At 45.5% G+C, this 21,739-nt stretch overlaps 1 protein-coding gene across 1 annotated transcript in view; it reads right to left on the minus strand.

Moving 5' to 3' along the window:
- Positions 1-6,020: 6,020 nt before the first annotated feature.
- Positions 6,021-21,739, minus strand: part of LOC107524384 (BOS complex subunit NOMO1) — a 47,015-nt gene continuing 31,296 nt past the window's right edge. The window contains exons 19-31 of the mRNA XM_016196298.2: positions 20,448-20,663; positions 20,265-20,347; positions 19,261-19,420; positions 19,010-19,136; positions 17,423-17,536; positions 16,421-16,548; positions 15,052-15,193; positions 13,096-13,179; positions 11,813-11,923; positions 9,910-10,011; positions 8,298-8,417; positions 7,051-7,143; positions 6,021-6,648 (exon numbers count right to left, since the gene is read on the minus strand). Coding sequence (XP_016051784.2) covers positions 6,517-6,648; positions 7,051-7,143; positions 8,298-8,417; positions 9,910-10,011; positions 11,813-11,923; positions 13,096-13,179; positions 15,052-15,193; positions 16,421-16,548; positions 17,423-17,536; positions 19,010-19,136; positions 19,261-19,420; positions 20,265-20,347; positions 20,448-20,663 — 1,612 coding nt within the window. The 3' untranslated portion in view covers positions 6,021-6,516. The remainder of the gene's footprint in view (positions 6,649-7,050; positions 7,144-8,297; positions 8,418-9,909; positions 10,012-11,812; positions 11,924-13,095; positions 13,180-15,051; positions 15,194-16,420; positions 16,549-17,422; positions 17,537-19,009; positions 19,137-19,260; positions 19,421-20,264; positions 20,348-20,447; positions 20,664-21,739) is intronic.

Consider the following 21,739-nt stretch of genomic DNA (forward strand, 5'->3'; position numbering starts at 1 on the left):
ACTTACTGTGTGACCTTGGTAATTCACTGCTCTGAACCTCAGTTTCCTCATTAGTTTATTTTAAGAATCAAATGAGAAAACTACTATAAAGACCTTAGTGTTTTACCTAAGATGAAGAAGGGGCCTGGTCCATGGTTCCACAGGTTCCTGAAGCCTGCTGCACTCTACCCTTCCCTGGATTCTGGAGATATCTGCCTAAGCTAGCTGGAGATGGGTCTGCAACCCTTACAAACAAGAGTGCTGACTAATAAAACTAATTAATGTCTTTTTTCTGACCCATCACCCAGGCAAAGGCGGTCCAGCCTGGGCAGAACCAGGGAGAAGACAGCTCAAACCCTAGGCTGGCTTAAGATAGAGCCAGTGGGCAGTAACTAACCCCAAATCCTCTGCACCTAAGTGGCAGAACCAGGTTCCGAAACCAGGATGATCCCAAGGTAACCTTTCCTGAGACATGGTCCATCCCTGGTGCCTGCTCAAGTCAGGCTGGACTGTTTTTCTGGACAGAAGAGCAGGCAGTAGTTAGTGGGCTGTACCCAGGCTGAGAACATCTCCCAGGCCAGATGGTGTCTCTGGCAGGCCCTCAATGCCAGCAGAGGCTAAGTCACACCCAAGAGGCCAAGAGGCCCAATATGGTGGGGATGGTCTAGTCCCAGTAAACAAGGCATCCCAGTGTCCTCCTCCTTTGCCAGCTGGCCACCACTCAAGGAGCCCAGAGCAGCAGGTGAACAGGGCCATCCAGGCGGGGGCACTGAACCAGAAGGAGAGCTCACAGGCTCAGTCTCTCTCTCACTCACTCACATACACACACACACACAAACAATCCCACACATAAATGCATGCACACAAAGAGTTGCAATCACACATCACCCACACGCATACACTCCTTCCAAACCCAACACCTGCCAATAGCACAACAGACAACAGGGCCACAGTGCGGCATGGAGGAAACTGCAATCTGAGCCCACATTTTTTTGCATGGGTCAGGGGGATAAAGGTATTTGACTAAAACCCTTGAGTTGCATCCCTTGCAGGGTCCCTGCCTGCCTGCTGTCCCCACCAAACCAGCTCCATGCAGATGGCCCCCTCAGACCCTTCCTCACTGGGTCCCCAAGGATCAACCACCATTCTGGTGATCGCAGAAAGATCTAGACCTGAAACAGCAGGACACTGATGGCCAGAAGCAGAGCCAGAGACAGGGACTTGGGCACATGTGGGTTTTTAAGGGAGAGTTTCCAGGAGAAGGGAAGTGAGGACCACGGGAAGCAGAAGGGGAAAGAGCTGAACGAGAATGTGGTCTCTAACGTCTAGCTCAGCCTGATCCCTCAGGAGCTCTGGAGCATGGACAGCAGCACCACAAGGCAGGGGCAGCCATTCCTACTGCCGAATCAGTTAGTCACTGGACCGTGGCGTCCCCTCCTGGGGAGGTGGCTCCCATCTGGAGAGGGCGCGTATACATAGAAGGGACAGCTGTGAGCTCTTAGCAGGCAGCACTCACAGCAGCTGGCAGGTGCACTGGCCACATAAAGGAGATCTGGGTAGGACCCAACAGTGTCTGCACCAGTGTAAACCACTGTGATTGTCCGAGGCCCTGAAAGGAAGGAAGAATTCATCTCTACCTAGGGATGGCTTTCAAACCACTGAACATCTGTCATGGCATGGGCCCTGACCAATCAACAACACTGTGACCAGCCCCACAACCAGCTATAAAACACAGGAAGAGCCATACCAGTGGGTATCTGCTGAATGCCAACCCCACCTCTGCTGAGGGATTATATCATGAATCAAACCCTTGCTCCATGAGTATTTCATGAGATCCTCACAACAGCCTGCAATGCCACTGTCATCCCCATTTTAATGCAGAACAGCCTAGGGCTCAGGGACATTAGGCAGCTTGCCCAAAGTCACAGGGCCCAGTCATTAGCAGGGGCAGAACTTGTACTCAGACCTATCTACCTCCAAAGCCATTACACATTTTCTACTCTGCCTCATTGGCTTGAAAGATTTAAAAAGAAAGCAAGCAAAAGAAGCCCCGCTTCCAAGAGACAGGAGGGTCCATCAGTGACACAGGGATCATGATTTTATCATGTTCAGAGGGGAATAAAAGGGACAGGAAACAAGCGAGGTATACTCTCCTGTAATGTCGGAGACGTTCTTTTCAGAGAAATGTACATTTTGCAGAATCAATATGTTCTGAAGCCTCAGAGAGCCAATGAAGACGACCCCTGTTACAAGAGGCTGTAGAAATTAACCAGAATCATCTGAAGCAAGGAGGCTGTAAACATTTAAAATTAATGATCCAGCCCTGCTGGGTAGCTAAGTCAGTTAAAGGGTCGTCGTCCCCATACACCAAGGTTGTGAACTTGATCCCAGGTCAGGGCACATACAAGAATCAACCAATAAATGCAAAATAAAGGGAACAACAAATTGGTATCTCTCTCTCTCTCTCCCCCTCTCTCCCCCCACCCTTCCTCTCTCTCTAAAAATCAATAAAATAAAAATCAATGTCAGTCCCAAAGAAGTGAGCTGTGTGCTCTGTTATCAAAAGACAGACTTAACCCAAGATGGGATTCCTAGCCCTTCCTGCTAAGGACAGTATTTGTGTCCCCTATCCAGGGACTGGCAAACATTTTTTGTCAAGGGCCAGATTTTTTTGTAAGCCCTACAATCTCTGTTGCAACTACTCAGCTTACACCTGTATCTCCCCCACCTCACGGGCCAGTCCTCATGGTCTCTTTGGAAGCCCCTCCTCCCCACCCATCCTTCTGAAGCTTGAACTGTCCCAGGACTTGGTCTCTTTGCTGTTCCTCAGACTTAGCAAGTGCATTTCCTCCTGGGGGGCGAGGGGAGCTTTGTAATTATTATGCCCTCCAGCTAGAAGCTCTTCTTCCAGATCTTTGCATAACTAGCCCCTCCTCTTCCTCAGGTCTCAGCTCAAATGTCACCTCCTTAGAGTGGCCTTCCCTGATACCAATCACCCTCTACCACATGGACCAGTTCTGGTTTTTGTTTTGTAACACTTATCCATTGACTTGCTCATTGCCCCTCCTCCATCAGCATTACACTTCAGGAGAGCTGAGGTCCGCTAGTATATTCTCACCACCAAACCCCCAGTACCCAGAGTAGTGCCTGGCACAGGTTAGATGCTGTTAATAGCTGTTGAATGAATTAATGACCCCCGCCCCCCAAAGATCAAAGCTTACAAAGTACCCACTAGATAGCGGTCAGCCAGCAAAGCTTTTCTAGAAAGGGCCAGAATGTAAATATTGTTGGCTTTGCAGGCCACACAGTCTTTGCCACTGCTTCCCACCTCTGCCACTGCAGGGTAAAAACAGGCTCGGACAGCCTGTGATTGATGGCTGTGGCTGGGCTCCCACAACACTTTTCTTACAAACACAGGCAACAGACCAGATGGGGCCCGTGGGCCACAGTTTGCTGACCCCTGCACTCAATCAAGCCTTAGAGCCCATCTTCCTATGTGAACAGTTCTTTCCCATCATAACTGAGAAGCAGTCATCTTAGGTGAGGCGGTCTTGAAACTGTGCAAGGAAAGAAGCATTTTTAGTAGGCAGCAAAACATTCTTTCTCCATCTTCCTGCCTACCCTAGCCCAGGAGAACACAGCATGAGAGGCGCGTCCCGAGTGATGGCTCGGTGGTGTCAGCCACCTCTCCTCCGGCTCAGGGAGCAGTAACAGAATGAAAATGCTGCAGCTGTCAGCTCCAGGCCTCTTGCCAGCTGCCTTCCCTGTGGAGACCGACAGGGAGGGGCCGCTGTCAGTCTCTGGAGGCATGGATTCTGCACAGATTTCGGGACCACTTGTTTCAATGCATTCATCTATTTTACAGAATCTTCAAATTCCAAAGAGCAACTGCAAGATGGGCTGTTGTTTCACCCACCTAGTGGAACACTGAAAAAATTCACTCATCCAAAAGGATGTGCAAAACAGAATCTCAAACAGCCCCAGGCGTTGGGGTGTAGTTACAGTATTTGTGATCCAACCACAATCCCATTGTATCAAGAAGCTGCAAGAGCATTCAGTCTGTTTCCTCCTCTATAAAATGGGACTGAAAAGATATGCCCTTCATAAGGTCATAAAGATCCAACAGACATGCACAAAAGGGCTCAGCTCAGTGCCTGGCACGTGGTAACCACTCAGGGCCATTCCTGACAGTGCTCCTAGCCTAGGCAATCATTCACTTTCACCTGACTTCATGAATCTTCTCTCCTCACAATTAGACCATTAGACTTAAGCAGAAGCACTGCTTCTTCCCTTTGCCCTTCTCTTACAGCTACCAACCCCCCCCCCGCCCCCCCCAACGCAAGAACGTGCACATGCTCCTTTTGGCTTTCAGCCCTTCCCATGCCCCTACTTGCAACAACCCGTTCTGGTTGGTTGAGAAAATTCAAAACAAGAAAATACAGAAAAGAATACTGAGGGGAAGGCAGCACCTTAGAATAACACTTTCCTAAAGGTCTTTGGAGTGTCCTCATTGAGGTTTTAGGGCTATTCTAATAAGTAAAGATGTGCAAGCACCAGAGTTCTCCAAGAGCTTACCATTTTAGACATTTTAAAAAATTTCTCTCAGAGGGAAAAAAATATGTTTCATATAACTTCTGCACCATTCCAAATCCTGTAACAACATTAACACACTTCACAGGGGACAATTACAGACAACTTCCAAATGTACTGAAATACATCAGCTTCTTCCAGGAACAGAGAGCCCTGCAGAAGTCCTACTGACACCAGAGGTGACCTGCGGCAGGCGATGGGGGAAGACTGCCACTTAATGGCAGCCTCGGGAACTGGACGGAATATATTGACATTTAGTTGTATCTTTCACAAGCTCTTAACCTTTACACCATGTCAATAAAAAGCCCCATTAACATTTAAAAGGGATGTTACAGGGTGTCCACTTGGAATAACAGTAAGAAAACACTCCAAGAAATGGATTATGTATCTCATCTGTCCCAGGTCTCTAAGAGTTTACTTCCCTCTCGGGTTAAAAAGCAAACCTGTGAAGTGGCAAACAGCCCAAGAGCCACTGGTTGGAAACAAAGCAACTCTTCAGGTGGCCAAGAGCCAGGACACCCTCACACTGACCTTCTGCTTTGGTAGTTCCACCCAAAAAGACCATCCTTGTATTTCTTCTCTCCATTCTGTGTCCTACCAGACTGGGCTCAAATGTCACATCCAGGAAGTTTCCCTAAGCCCTCAGGTGGAATCAGACCTCTGCTCCGTGCCCCCATGGCCACTTGAGCTTCTTCCACCAAGAGGCCCTCAACTCCCTGCACTGCCCTTGTCTACTCACTGGCTGGTCTTCCACCCAATGATGGTTCTACAAAGGCAGGCACCATCTACTCACCTATTCATTCATTAGAATGCTCACTGCATGCTGAGCACTGGGGCTACAGGGAACTAAGCAGACTTGATCTCCAGCTCTTCCAACTCCATTTATAGTGTCATCTACTCTACCCATTTTTATATCCCCAGTGCCTGTCACGTGGTACTCAATATTAATGTTCAATGGATGTGTCCCCTCCTTCAATATAAATTAATTCCATTCCTATAAGCTTTGAATTAATGTTGTTCAAGTGCTATGAATTCCTGTGGATCACTTATGCAAACCGCAGCCTTCAGGCCTCACCCACCCTTCATATGCATTTTGTTTGACCAAAAGTATGAGCTCTTCTAAAAAATTTAATTTGTTGCTAACATTTAAAACTTGGAAAGTTTAACAAAAATGCTCTTTCTGGCATCTCTAGAAACATGAGCACACATTCCTGCAGAGCCCCAGTGAGCTGGAAAAACCAGCTCCTTTAGACAGGGTGGGTGCACTTTACCAAAAGCCTCACCCTCCCCTATTTTCCCTCCGAAGTCAAAAGACAGCTGCTGTGTATCATCTTGCCTTTGCTGAGGATTTTCTTGCCCCAGCCCTTCACTCAGGATCTGAGTGCCCCTCTAATATGTGACCCTGGCAATATGCCAATGTAATCCAAGAAAATCATCTGAGATGAGCTACGTACGACACAATGAACGGGCAATTTTATTGATTTTACCTCTTAACATACCCTCCTAGTAGTAGACACACGTCGTACAGTTTCCAGCAGGGATCTTGGATGCAAACAGACATGAAAGGAAAAGGTAATTCCAACAGGTTCTTCACGAGGGGGTCAAAACTCACGTTTAGTGGAATTCTTGCAAATGAATGCTGAAGATCAAGAATTACATTCTCACACCACCAGCACAGCTTAAATACCTCTTCGACAAAAATAATAATAATAAATTATCTTCAACTCAGAAAATAAATTGTGCTCAGCAGAGTGACAGGAGGGTCCATTCATTGCATTGCACCGAGGGGCCGGACAAGGGGAGGACAGAAACAGGCAGCTATGCTGACAGGCGCACAGGGCAAAGGGCACGTTCTGAAGTTAGTCAAATGCATGCTTTCATGCCAATGGCGGTGGTGCCCCATGACTGTGGCCTGTCTGAGTGAGACTTCACTGCTCCCCCTCCTCCTCACGTCCGCCTTGTCTTCTGTTTCTTGGCTTGTCTCTTGGCATCTTCTGGGCCACTGCTGTCAGAGGCTGTCTGGCCAAGAGCCCGGACGCCCTGCAGTCGACTCGTCAACTGCAGCAGCAAGGGAATGAGCTAAAGAGAGAGGGAGAGTGTGAGAGGGATGCCAGGAGATGTCTGTCCAGATGGACACTAAAGCCCTCCAGGTTAGCACAGCTCCCTTTCTAGGTACCGTCACCACCCGCTACGTGCTAATGGGTGGACCTCAGTTCAAAACAAGGCAGCCTATGCACTGGAGAGGGTCAGCAGAGATGGCTGGCTCTCTCTGAGCAGCACGTGTCCCAAAGTAGTCCAGGTTTAAGGATCAGGAGAGATGTTACAGACATTTATGGCCTTGAAAGGAGGCCTTTACAGTCCCTCCCAACCCTGACAAGTTGTAACTTCTGTAACACTGGACCTTCTTCTCTGTTCCTTCACAGCTGAGGGACCCCTCTTGATGACATGTCTGCTTTCTCCTGAGGTCCCTGGATTTCCTACCTTATCATGGTTGTAGCCGGCCAACAGAACAAGCAACGTCAGAGGCAGGGCGATGTAGGAACCCTGTGCGATGTCTTGCTCAGGCAGTTTCCTCTGCAAACACCAAGAACACCGTCACCTACCTGCCATCCACTATTACACAGCTGTGACCCACCAGCCTTCTGAATTGGCTGTCCCAGACACCCGGGTAACCCACATAATCCAAACTCCCACTATCCAAAGCAAGCCACTGAGGCAACTTGGATAAATTTTCAGATGCACCCTCTACTATCCAAGCTCATTCCTTGCTCTCTGAAACTCAGGAACAAACACAGTCCATCAAGAGGTATTCCTCATCCCCTGAACTTCCACTGTCTACACTGGGGAAAGAAGCACTATAAGAGCAGGGAGTCCTTGTGGCTGAGAAGTAAACGTGTCTCGTGTGGCTAAGTCCTAGCTACACACAGGGCGCTTCCTATAAGGAACTATGGAGAACTCACTGCTCTAGGCTCAGGAACATAGTGATGACCAAGCTAGTCCCAAAGATTATACAGTGAGGAGATGAAGCAGCTGCTATTTGTACCCCAGTGGTCATTCACCCTTTCTTCCAACAGAACAGAACCCTCAACTTTCACCCGGGCCAATCAGAGTAGAGACCACATGACCATCCTTTTCTACAGTATTTGATACAAGATCCAATAAGGTCCACACATTGCAACTGACAGATAAACTAATTTCTTTTAATTTACAGGTATCCCGTCCACATATATTTTTTTTCCTCTTTCAGTTTGTCAAGTAAGTCAGGTTCTACGTTGTTGTCCTGCAGTATCCACACCCTATATCTGCTGGTGTCCATCACATGCTCTCGAGTTCTCTATACATGTCCTGTAAACTGGCAGCAGGCTCTAGAAGTTTGGGCGGGTCAGGTATCATGAGACTCCTGGACGACCACAATGCCACCAATTGGGACATAGTGGTGCAGTGTGATCTTCTTCCCCCAAAGTCACACCTGAGCCACTGACCTAAACAATCCCCTCCCCTCACTGCCAGTTTCCTCCTCAAAGGAGACTTAGGCATCAGTGCTCAGAAAAGCAGAAAAACATCTGTGGGAATCCAGAATGCAAAATACAGGACACTCAAGGGACCCGATGCCAAGGACCCTGTAATCAGTGGTCCTGCCTCTGCCCAATACCTGGGGCACAGGGTGTGTGAATTTTCCTTCTTCTGCCAGCCCCATGGGTTTTCACAGAACTCCCCCTCCTCCTTACCGTGGGATTAAAAATCAAGGTGATATGCTTGTGGTAGCCCACTGCAGTGAAAGAAACCTGTGGCAGGACGTAGTCGTACTGGGATCTGGGGAGCGTGGAGTCTAGGAGCACCACGTAATTCTGTGCACAAGTGAGAAGTTATTTTTATAAAGGGCAGTTTGGGCAAAGCAATAAAAACTAAAACCTAACATATGGCTATGATGTAAAGGACTTTATGTTTTAAATGAAATCCCCAAGCTTATACATCCAAAACCATGGTAGCTAACTTCAGAGTGGTAACCTCAGTGGGCTAACCCAGCAGTGACAGCCACATGTCTCCAGCGACTCTGAGATGTGCCTTCTGATAAAGCTTTCAGAGGCTGTGGCACCTATTATGAACATATTCAACCACAATCATCGCCCTTTGAGGATGTGACTTTATGAAACACAAGTATTTCTTATGAGCCAATTCTAATGAGGGAGGGACATGATCAAACCAAGGAAGACTATTTGCAATCCAAAATGAGGCTGATTTTTTAGGGACCACATTTCGGTGCTCATTAGCTGGCATCTCTGAAAAGGTCAGTGATGGTCACAGCCCTGCATGTTGAACCCTGTGTGCCAGATCAGTGCCTGCTTTGCTCCCAAACACTGACAAGATCAGGATGGTTATCCCCACTGTACAGATGGGGAGAGCAAGGCCTGAAGAACTTAACAGTGACTTGCCCAGGGTCACTTAGCTAATATGGTACCAAGCAGCCTTGGAACCCAGATGAGCCCAAGCTGTTCACACAGTGTTGTGCTACCTAAAGTATCTATTCTAAAGGGCATCAGGAGAAATGAAGAGGATTCCAAAACTCCATCTCAATCTATGTCATTCTTTATAGCCATTTCATACCAAGAAGACCACAGTGTATCATCTATGTGGCAGGTGGTGAGAAGCCGAGAGGAAATGTCAGACCACAGGCTCACTACTGATACCCTCCACGCTGTCCCCCAGAAAGCAATTAAAGTCTCTGCAAAGGATGCTCCCATCATGCCAACTATAAAAGTTTTCTCTGTTCAATTAGAATTGGTAATAAACATTCTATAATCAGTAAGTGATGTCCAACATTAGCACCTTGGTTAAATCAATTATTGTATTTCCTATACTTTGGACTACTGTACAGCCATTAAAGATCATGTTATAAATGATTTATGGTGGGAAAAAGATGCATGGCATATTCTGAACTGAAAAGCACAGATTACAAAATGCTGTACAAGAGTCGCTGCTCTGAATTATTAAAATAAATGTACCTGCATATTTAAACTTATACACATATGTGCACACACATTGAAAAAAGGCCAAAAGGATACTTATCAATACGTTAACAGTGGTTATTTCTGGCTAAGCGGGCTATGTCTGATTTTCGCTCCCAAACTCTCCTGCCATGAACAAGTGTTATTTTTGTGAACAGAAAAACACTAAGAAACATAATCACCACAGAGGCCAATCTCCTTTGATTCAGAGAGGAAAATGTCAACCATTTCTGCAGAGTGGTATTTAAAGAGAAAATGAGAGAACTATGCCTCAAACTAAAAAGTAGGATTATTAAGACAAAGACAGAAATGAGAATGGTGCCACAGCGATTACCTGGCCATCTCTGAGCAGTGGCGGGAAGTGGAAGAAGAGGGACTGGCCAAGAGAAACCGTCTGAATTGGGTTGTCGAGGTTTTCACTTTTGTAGAGCTTCACCTAGAGAGTAGAAACAAAGCAGGACAGGCTTTTGAACTGAAAAATGATAAACCTTTCATTTCAGACATGCTCAGGACAGCTTATCTCTTGGGGGGAAAGGATCTTTGGAAACATGGATATTTGAAAGAGAAACCATCCTCCCCTGACAAGCTATACTAATGCATTCATCCAAGACTCCAGTTGCAGGACATGCAAAGAAATGTAAGATTTAAAGCAGACTCTGATGACTTATGTTAACACTCAGTATGGCTCTAATAGTGTAATTATAATATTTTAAAAGAACAGCTTCTAACACATCCATAACACACCAGGCATGCAACAGGTGCCCTACATATACTGTCACCAATCCTGGTTACTAAACAGGAATCATTATCATCCCTAAGGAGACTCAGGGAGCCTGCGTCTCATAAGGTCACACAATCTATACACGGTGAAGCCTGGGACTCAACCCACATCACTGAGGTCTCCCCACTGGCACTGCTTCTCCATACGCTGTAATCTTAAACTTGAAATACATTCCCATTTTGCACTTGGTTCTCTGGGCTGCTTCCAGCAATTGTAGTGCTTTGTTTCTGGCCTTTCTTTCTCTCTGGCTCCAGTCTGCTGCCTGTCACACCACATGTGATGGGGCATGAGAAGAGGGAGGAACAGTCCCTGCACCTGCCACAAGAGAATGCCAAAGCTACCCCTCCTCAGGGCCCATGCTGACGCTTTCCTATATAACACACAAGTCAAGAGGAGTCTTCCTAAAACAAAAGTCACAGGAAATACTGAAGGCCTGTAGGTCACACCCAATACTGAATATATGTTCTTTCTGATTTGTAGAGTATTTTAAGTAAATTTGAATTCATCCCTATATTTAAAAATCAGGTGATTTCAAATAACTCTAACTTCCAGATTCCCTGGGAAACTGGGAAGTGATGTCAACCCCGAGCCAGAATTCCCAATGCAGTGTTAATCAGAGAGAGCAGAGCAGTGGCACCCTCACCTCCTGTCTGCTCCCTCACTGCCCTTGGATGAGGCATGGGCTCTCCAGTTTGCCCCACATCCTACTCAGCTCTCTGCACTCTCTGACAACATGCTTTCAACCCCCAGACTGAAGGGAAGTTAAGAGGTGAGTTAAAACCCAAGCACAGGTTCTCACCCAAGTCTAATACTTCACTGTACACAAAATTATGGTGACTCTGAAAAATACACTGAAGCAATTCATTAACATCTTTCAAGGGATCACAGGGCAGTGTATAAACATTTCTTCATTAATTACAGGCATGACATTTTGTTAGAGCTTGGACAGACCTTAAGAGGTCACTGAGTCTAATTCTCTGGCTTTACGGAGGAGAAAACCAAGGTCCCTGGGAATGAAGTGACTGCCCAAGGCAGCAAGGTAAGTAACCACCCGTGACAGGAGGCAGCCCAGACGATCTGGGTTCTAGTCCACTGCCCACCACTTCCACCCTGGACAGAATTTAAACAGTTATGAAGCACTTTGCCTTGAAATTGTATTTCTGTTTTAGACTCTAGATCCTATTGATCATTCATTAAGCTTCTACGACAATACTTCCAAAGATATATACTGCTAGCAAGACGGTTACCTGAAACTAGAATGCATTTCTCTCCAGCAATCAGCCATCACTCTCTGAGATACATGCTAAGACCGAGGTGTCCTTAATCTTACCCTCAACGCTCAGCATCTCCGCCTTTAGTACACTAAAGCAAGTGCCAGAGAGGCCAGGCATCCTGTTCCTGCTCGTCTCAAAGCTGAAAAGAACATGGTACTTTCACCTTAAAAAGCTGGCCTTACCCATAATGTAGAAAGATACTCGGAGGAAGTGATCACATTTCCACTTAAATCAAACTGATTAATCTGCCGGAAAACTATGATGTTTATGTCATCGATGTCATTATTGCCAACCTAGAAAGAAATGAGGAACTGAGGAAGCTGGAAGAGGAATTTCTACTTTTGCTGTGTGATATCCCAGGGGCCATTTCATAACAAACTTCACTTCCTATGTTAAAGGAGCAAAATTTGCCACAGAAGTTGCCTGAGACCAAGGTCACAATCTGATAGCAAGCAGATGGGCTGTAGCTGGCCCACAGACACATTTTGTTTGACAAATGCAGTATTTGTTTTCTAAGTTTCAATTACTTGCCAACATTTTTAAAAATTTCATATACAAAAAAGCCAAGTTTTCCGGTTTCTCTTGAAAAGAGAGAAAGATGTTCTTGCCTGGCAGCAATCAGCAAAAGCTGAGCCACGGCTGCCCCCTCTGGGTGGGCGTGTGCTCTCCCATTTGTCACTTGTTCATATCTGCCAGGCTGCAGGCCACATGATTGCTTGTGATACTGGCCTAAGTCACCACAGCAAAGAAATATAAAACTGTTAAGTGCCACTGTTTAAAATGCCAGGTACCATAAAGACATCAAAAAAATCCACTTTCTAGGCTAAACAGTCCTAAATGGCCTGCCACCTCTCTAACCCCTCACAAACTTTATGCCTAAAGCCACCTACTAAAGCCACCAAGGGAGGTCCCTCTTGTCCCACCCAAGTCCTCTAGTCTAGCAAGTGAGAGTTATTTTGTGGGAGAAAAGCTTCACTTCAAATGATTCCCAGGCCACTTCCTGTGACCTAGAGGGCTGCCCCTTTAGGAATCAGTTAGCAAAGTCATTATCTGGAATATCAAAAAGACTCTGCCCACCAAATGGGAAAAACAAGGTCATCTGAACGTAAGGAAACTGGGTGGCCCTGCTACCAATTAAGCCCATGTTCTCTTTATTACACTCCCTTGATTGGAAAAGCTCCTTGTGCCTTAAGATCCTTAACTTGCAGAATAATGATCAGAGTTTCCAGGGAAGTGGGGAAACAACAGTTCAAATTTCTTCCCTGGATGCGTGACAGCCACGCTGTTCATTAAAAACCCCACAAGATGCTGCTTGGGAAGATGACACTATTCTAAGAGGACCCTTAATTAGGATTTGAAGTTGCCCCCGCAACAGATGAAAGGCAGCCAGCCAGAGGAACACTAAAGGATTTTTGATCAGGGAAGCAATCATACCACGATTCTGCTGAAGAACTTCATGCCTTACCGCAATTACCCGGTGGTGGGGGAGCGCCCGTTCAATGTGATCATTGCCTTCTGCCTTCAGCTGCACGTGGTACACACATCCTGGCTGCAAGGAACCCAGGAATCACAGCTTTAGAAAGAAGTTGTCACATGCAACCTGATCTGAGTCTGCTCTGACTGCAGGCCCTCACCAGGACCAGAGCTTTTCTGTCCCACTCATTTTAGTTCCCAATCTGTGGTCTGTCAACCTTCTAAAGAGTTGCTTTAAAAAGCATCCTGATGAAGAAACATTTATCTGACATCCTGCAATTCTTCAATCCCCATTCAGTCTCTTCTACCCAAGGAAAACTAAATGTGGTTTCTTATTTCAAAATTGCAAACAGAATATGCTCTCAGTCTGACAAAATTCTTCCTTCCTGCAGCCCACCTCTCCCCTCTGTGTGTATATATGCATCAAGTGATAACTGGAATGACACTCCCAAATGCTTACTATGGATATTAGTTCTGGCAAGTGGGATTTTAGGTTTAAAAAAAAAAAAAATTTTATTTTAAAAAAAATTTTTAAATTTCCTTTTAAAAAACAAATTTCTCCTTTGTACTTTTTATCCTATTGCTCAAATTTATAGGCATATAACATGTTTACCAAAAAGTCACCATTCTAAAATAAACTTTTTTTTTGACACTGAACACATGAAGGATATTTACTCAGATAATAGTATTTTGTTCTAAGAAAGCCAGCACATGACAATTTTCCCATAGATGGAAGTAAATTGTCTTGATGAAATGAGGTTTTTTGTTTATTTTTGACACTGCTATATGGGTTAGTGGCAACTCTGACAAAGAGAGATACGAGTTCAGAGGAGAATTTCTAGGAAGGCTGCAAATCAGATAAATTCAGTTTAAAACAAAGCTTTAATAGCACAAATGAACCCATTGTCTGTAAACTTCTGAATTACTTTTTTCCTTACTTATTTAAGAAAAAAAAACTTTGTATTTCCCCTGGCTTCCAACCTGAATTCCAGGTACCCCAATATCTGAGAGTGGGGGTGCCCGGGACATTGGACATTCTTGTCTTCGGGGAAAAAACAGCATTGCCCCCAACATACCTAAATAAATTGGCAAACGGATTTGCACCTCAGCTCACATGATTTGGGCAAACATTAGTCTGTTGCCAAGATGTGTATGACATATACAGTGTGTGAATCTGAAAGGCTGGGGACCCAACTCCAAATCCAAGTGGCCCAGTCCTGTGGGTGCCATCCAGCCCACACTCTCTCTGTGACTTCTACAGTTTATACTCAGTGTCTGCAGAGTGAGCATGTGAGTGAACGCACAAATAAAAACTGAGAAAAAAAGCACCATAAATCCTAAACCAAATGTTGCTATATAGCAGCCAAAAGGACAAATAAGGTGGTTGTCGGGCCCACACAAAGAAGTTATGATTTTTTTAAACTAATTGTTGACATGTAAAAATCGGTTTTCACATGGAAATCTGAATTTCTGGCTTCTCTTTTAAAAATTCAAACAATGTGGCTACCCTCAGTCTGTCTTCCCACACGGCCCTAATGAGCTAGAGGTGAGTGATAGCTTCTCCCTTTGCATGGGCCAGGCCCTCTCCAGTTCCCCACAGTCCTCCCTACTGTACACCTGGTCTCCTTCAGCTATTCACACCTCTCTTTTGGCCCCAAAGGCCTTTGGTTTGAGAGCCGTGGCCTAAGCCACAACCACCCAATGCCAGACAAAAGTTACACCAAACCCATGAGTTTCCCACTTTACTCTACCACAGAAGCCCAACCTAGTATGTCAGCTAGAAAAAAGGTAAGATGTGTCAGTTAAGAAAACTGAAAGGGTTTCAGGACCTTACCCACCACCCCAGCCCTCTGACCTGGCCCATTCCTAGCAGTCCTGGGGGCACCACAAGACACCTCCAAACACTGTATGAAAAAAATCCCCTAATAAAACATGCTCAAAGTCTCACCAGCAATCCACGTAATCTGAACTTCCCCTCTTCATCTGTCACGGTATCCTCCCCATAAATACTGCAGTCGTTCTGTCCCACCGCTTCCACGGCAACACCCTGCTCTGGTTCTCCATTTAAAGAAGAAACTGTACCATAGCAACTACAGTGACAAAAGAAGAAACGGAACATGATATTCTTGTGATTTTTCTGAAGCACACAAAGGATCTCAGGAAAAGTGTCCTGCGTTTACCAACAATTTATGGTGCAAAACAGCTCAGTGGAGAATTGCGCCCCAAGGACCCAGGCCATTCAGATCTCGCTGTTTTCAGTTGCCAATCCAGCCTTCCCACCAGAAGGCTCAAGCCGGCAAGGGTATCATCAATATCTCATCTCATACTTTTTTTTTTTTAAATATGTCTTTATTAATTTGAGAGAGAGGGAGGGAGAGGGAGAGAGATAGAAACATCAGTGATGAGAGTCACTGATTGGCTGCCTCCTGCATGTTCCCTACTAGGGGTCGAGCCCGAAACCCAGGCATGTGCCCTGACTGGGAATCAAGCCACGATCTCCTGGATTATAAGTTGATGCTCAACTGCCAAGCCACACTGGCTGGGCTCTTATATATTTTAAGGGATACTCTGGAAAATTATAATTTAAAAGGCTAAGCTTTATTTTATTCCATTTTATTTTAGTTAAGCTTTATTTTAAATAATGAAGCATTCAATGAAATGAAAATAAATCTTCTTTTATACTATTGTTGAAAATAGTCCATTTTTCTGAACATACTCCTGATTAATCAATGTTCATCTCAAGTGCTTTTGTAAATGTGTTTAAATATATATATGTGTGTGTGTCTTTGTGTATAAATAATATATATGTACACACACACACACAAATACAAACACATACGTACACTTACATAAACCATCTTTGGAAGTATTTAAAACACTGGAAAACTTGGGTAGCTGGGAGACAAGGATATGAGAAAAATACATTGTGTACTCTTTTTAACATTTTAAAGTTTTACTCAAGTGAACACATCCTCCTTTTAAAAATTTAATTCAAGTTTCCAACTTTTTTAAAAAGTAAAACTTTCAAGCAGCTATATAGGCTCTCACAGGCCTATTTCAAAATAAGAACTTTGTGACTGAATCACTACTTTATTAGAAGGAAAGGCCTATTTCAAAATAAGAACTTTGTGACTGAATCACTACTTTATTAGAAGGAAAGGGAAGCAGTCAAAAATCTTTGGACCTCATATCTTATCTCCCCTGGCTCCCAAATAAAATGCATATGAGGGCTGGAATGAGCATCTAGATGACAGAAGCATGAGGGTGACTCCACAGCCCAGGCCTGGATGAGAGGGAAGTAGGCAGGGGCTGCTTACCTGTAGGCCGTGCGGTATCCGGTGATGGTGATCTTTAAATTCTGCCCTTCCTGCACCTCAATCATTTGGGAGGATGGCTCAAACCGGAATTCTTTCATCATCGGCTTGAAGTAATACTGACCAGGGCTCTGCCGAGAGACAACCAACCACAAACTGAGCATCTGTGGCCACATCTAGGTTGGGCTTAAAGGGGGTTGTCTAAAGTCACGATGAAACAGAAGCCACAAGAGCATCAGAGCTTCCTAGACAGACAGAAAGATACCAATAACTCTACCATAAATAGTGAGGGTAACAGCAATTACAATTATAGCAATAGCAGTTGTCATTATCATGTGCCTTCAGTAATTGTGTGAGGTAGCAATCATTGGATTTTTAGGAATGAAGAAACTGAGGCTCAGAGGTCAAGTAACCTGCCCGAGATGACACAGCCAATAAGGAGCAGAGGGAAGATTTGGACCCAAGCATACATCACCGCACAGCGTGCAGCCTTTCGGATACACATCACTGCCTGCTTGTGACATCCCTGTAAGTCACTTTATTCCCAGGACTGACAAGATGGCCAATTAATGTACACTTCCTGAGTCCCCACCAGCCAAGGGGCTGAAAACTTGGCACTATCTTCACACCATGTGAAGTATGTTTTGCTGAAGAAACACGAGCTAACTGCTGAACAAGGTTCAGCATCTTAAACAACGGGATCCTGTGGTAAAACAAAGGGCCGCCTAACACAGCAGCCGCTGTGGCCAGGGTCATTAATTACATTGTCTTTGTGACAAGTGGGTGACCAGAAAACAAGAAGTGTGTGTGGAAGGGAACATGAATCAGGTGCATTAAGTCCTAGTAAGAGCAATATTCTAATTACATGTGCTCCCCTGAGAAGCTTCACACACTCCGCGCTGGTGTTCTGTTCTCACGTTGTCGGGCAGCATTTGTAAGTCACACACTGCGTCCCTGCTCCCTTGTGGGGAAGACAGGCAGGCGCTAGATTACAGGCCACCTTACCAGGTTTGAGAAAGTCAGAATGCCATTGTCCTGAGTCAAGAGGTTGGAACGGAACACGCCACCGCTGAGGGATAGGAGGACCCCAGGGAGGGGCTGGTCATCTTCAGCTTTGATCTGGGGGTGAGAAGGGAACACCAGAGCAAGTCACCTTCATGTTAACCCTGAAGTTAACAGGAATGCACAAGTCAAGAGGTAATTCTTACGGGTCATTTTTCTTTTATTGTTATTTGTTGGGGGAACATAAGGTCTGTTCTTCATTCCCAGGGGTAACTGATGTTAACAGGTTGGTGTGTAGTCTTCCAGAACTGTTTCGATGTCCACACAAAGCTTATAGACATTACAGCTATTGTTGACAGACTGGCAGGTTTACTTGGGGGGAGGGGGACAAAAGTGGCCCGCTACACACTACATGTGCTTTCTTCCCTCAACCGTGTGCCCTGACTTTCCTCCTCTACCAGTCCACAGAGATCTGCCTCACTGCTTAACAGCTGCACATCATTCAGCTGCAGAGGCCAGGAAACCATCTTTGTGGTGGAAAAGGAAAGACAATCTAAAGGTCCCCAAACATGTATATCTTTGTGCTTTTAGGTTTTTCTCTTTTCCTGAATAATCCATTCCTAGGAGAAGAACTTTTGGGTATGTGCACTTTAAATTCAGAAAGATACCACCAAATTGCACTCCAAAGTGGTTGGGATCATGCATATTTCCATAAATCATCCACGCATGGGAAAATACACACCCTCCAAAACATGGATATGGTCTTAATTATTGCAACTCTAACCCAGTGGTTTGATGGCAACTTCTTTGCATTTCCTCAGTCATTACCGAAATTGAGCATTTCTTCTACATTTATTAGTCACTTGTGTTTTTCCTGTGAACTGCCTTTCATATCTTTCGTTCATCTTCTCTGTATTGAGTTTTTTCTTAACAATTTTAGTAGTTCCTTGTAAACTGGGGGTATTATTTATGGTATAAATATTTTTCCCCAGTTTAACTACCTTTCAATTTAGCTTAAAATGTATTCTGCAGTGCAGAATTTTCATTTTGCACTCGAGGTGATGTGCTGTTCTTTTCCTCTGTCCTCCATGTTCAAAATATTCCTACTCAAGGATCTCCAGGCTCGCTTTGTGCATCTTACAGCATCTTCTTCCCAGAAGGACAGAGGGAAGAGAGAAAGACATCAAACACCCCTGCAGGTTACCCTGCATCCTTCGACACAGAGCAGAGGAGGAGGAAAGCTTGGAACACTTCCCAAAAGGCATGCAAACAAGCTCAAGTAACAGATCTCCAAATTATGTTGAGTGAAAAAAGCCAGACAAGGGGGCCGTCCTGTATGACTCCATTTATATTAAACTCTAGAAAATGCAAACATCCACAGTGACAGAAAGCAGATCAGATCGGCAGGGTGGGATGGAAGGGATGGATTACCAAGGGGTACAGTGAAACTTTGGGGGGTGTTTGGTGGTGTTTTCATGGGTGTGTTCACATGTTGAAACTAGGTTGATAATATAACAAATTATACACTTTATGTGCAGTGTATTGTGTCAATTATACCTCAATAAAACTGCTTTTTAAAAACAGTGTTACCTCAAAGCTTACGCCTGCCAAGGCATAGGCCTTAAAATCTCCTATGGTTCCTTCGACCGCAGTTAAGACGTAGCCCTCCTTCTGTGAGGACACTGTGTACTCCAGGTCACTGTGAAGGGGCCCAACACTGAAGAAAGAGAGAAATGCAGAGATGGCTTTGCCTCAGATCCTGCAGGAGGCATTGCCTAACTGCAAGGAAATCCCGGCTCCCCAAGTGGTCCCATGCGAATGTTTCTTAATCACAGGCTTACCTGTAGGCACCTTTGTCATCGGTAAAGACTGTGATCAGGGGTGAACTTGCCCCCTTTTCACTGATGACAATTTCAACTCCTTCCAACTCTGGGTGGATCTGGCCTTCTAGGAATAAGCCTGCTTTCCCGTAGATCTCGATCAGCTTCCCTGGGCAGCTTTCTAAAAAGGCAAGTAAACAGAAGAACAAGACCTAACTGCAGAGGGAGGGGAGTCTTCTGGTTGGGGGCTTCCCAATAAAGAAGGGTCTAAAACCAAGATATGTGAAGCTAACCTCCCAATGAAGTTGTTTAATGTCCCCAAAACTTCAATAACTGGAAGGGGCCCAAGCCTCTCTCCATCCTGGAGAGGCCTCATTTAACTGCCAACATTAGCAGGCAAACCTAAAGGCTGGGGTTTCACTACTCCTCTCTCGGTTCTCACAGGCCAAAGACAGGGAGAGATGCCTTTACAGTAGGTAAAAGGCTGTGCTGCTCGACCTCAGAGCATCCAACATGAATGACCACCCTGAACAGACTGCCTGCTGAAAGCCAGGTTCTTCTACACACTCTACTTTCAAACTCAAACCACATAAATGCCCGGGATTGAATAAACCCATAATGCTAGAAAAAACTATCAGTAGCCAAAAGGCAAACACCCCTTAAGCAGTCACTTCTAATTATCCAGCCCTAAAAAGACCTTCCCATCATCCCTACCAAAAAATACAAACACCATGAACAGTTCAGACACAGGATGACTAATGCTCACATTTCAGCAACTCATGGTTTTGCTTTTCACCAACCTCTGCTGTCAACCTGGTAATGTGAAGGAAACCAAGTCCTTTTCCAAAAAGATCTCCCCTTTCTAACAGCAAGAGTTACTTTTATTGATTTCATTCATTCACTCATTCCATCCATCAAATAGTAGCATCTATGTGCCTTACAGATGCTTTCAATGTAACAACAATGCAGAACAAATGCTTAAATGCAGCAAAGCTGAGTTGCTGGCTCCTGGAGTTGACACCTACCTCCACTGACGGTGGCTTCCATGGAAGGGGGATAAAACAGCAGCTCTTTAGATGAGGGTGTGACAGTGATTTTCTCTCCAGACCTGAAATAATAAAAAGACTTCAATTTGGCTGGTTCGGTCCCTCCATTAGGAAGAATATCAGCACAGAAGACACTGCAGAGAAAAGCCCGAGAGAGCTTACCGGGCCCAGTAAGAGAAGTCGTAGGAGAAGGGGCCTTGTAACTCATCCACCATCTCTTGGACAGGGGGCTTGGTCCTTCCTTCTCCACCTTCCTCTTTGCCCTTCTCCCGCTCCTGCCTGCGGCTCTCAATCTCGGCCAACTGCTGCTCCCTCCGCAGCTCCTGCACAGACTTCAGGGGGCCTAAGACCAAGGCGGGTTCACTGTCAATGGAAGACCTGGAGGGAAGGAAGGAGCAGCCCAGAGGATGTGGTCACTTGTCCCTGTGGTCGGTGGGAATCTGACATATCTGCAAGTGGTCACCCACAAGTGAAAATACCAGACACCTGAAAATACCACATGGCACAGGCTTTTCCTGATTTGAATAAACTAAGAGTTTTTTAAAAATAAAGACTGAACTTCTGCATGATAGTAGTGGTATCTGGTAGATCTGGGCTGGAATGAAATACCACTGACTTTATGACTTGATGAAAACATGTCAGATTTCCCGAGGACATGGAGTGCTCCCCATGCCACCATCCTCTGTCTTTTATGCCATCTTTATTGAGAACATCCTCTGCTAGAGGACCAGGCACTGGAATACAGCCATAAACAGGACAGACATTCCCTAACCCTGTAGAATCCACATTCTAGAGGGAAGAGGCACACAAGAGGAAAAACGTCACATGACAAGTACAGTGAAAAAAATAAAGCAGTGTGGACAAAGAGTGTGCTGGGAGTGTGGGGGTGCTATTTTTAGGGGGTCAGTCAAGGCCTTTTGGATCAGGTAACCCTGAAGGAAGTGAATATGTGAACCATGTGGCTCTCTGGGTGAGGAGTGTCTCAAGCCAAGGGGAGGGCAAGTGCAAAGTCCTAGGAGTCTTGGAGGGGGAGCTCCCTAGGCATGCTCAAGGGACAGCAAGGAGACCAAGGCAACCTGGGCAAAGGAGCCCAGGGAAGAGTCAGATGGGTCGGGGGGGGGGGGGCTGTCCCAGGGGGACTAGGGCTTCACAGACCTTGGTGGGGACCTTGGATTTCATTCCCAGTGGAAAGGAAAACCCCTGGAGTTTTAAGTAGAGGAATGATATGATCTCTACTATTAAAGGATCACTCTGGCTTAACATGCGCTGGCCTCTCCTAAATGCCCCCAATCCCAACAAGTTCAAATTCAAAGCGCTTATCACACTTGTAATTTTATAGCTGTGTCTGATTCTTGGACTACATGCCTCCCCCACGAGACTAGGGCAGGAGCTGTGGCCTATGCTCAGTCACACTGGACTCTCAATACTTTCTGAAAGGATGGTCGAGTGAAGAG

The sequence above is a fragment of the Miniopterus natalensis genome, chromosome 3 (assembly GCF_054644295.1).
Source record: "Miniopterus natalensis isolate mMinNat1 chromosome 3, mMinNat1.hap1, whole genome shotgun sequence".
Classification (NCBI taxonomy): Eukaryota; Metazoa; Chordata; class Mammalia; order Chiroptera; family Miniopteridae; genus Miniopterus; species Miniopterus natalensis.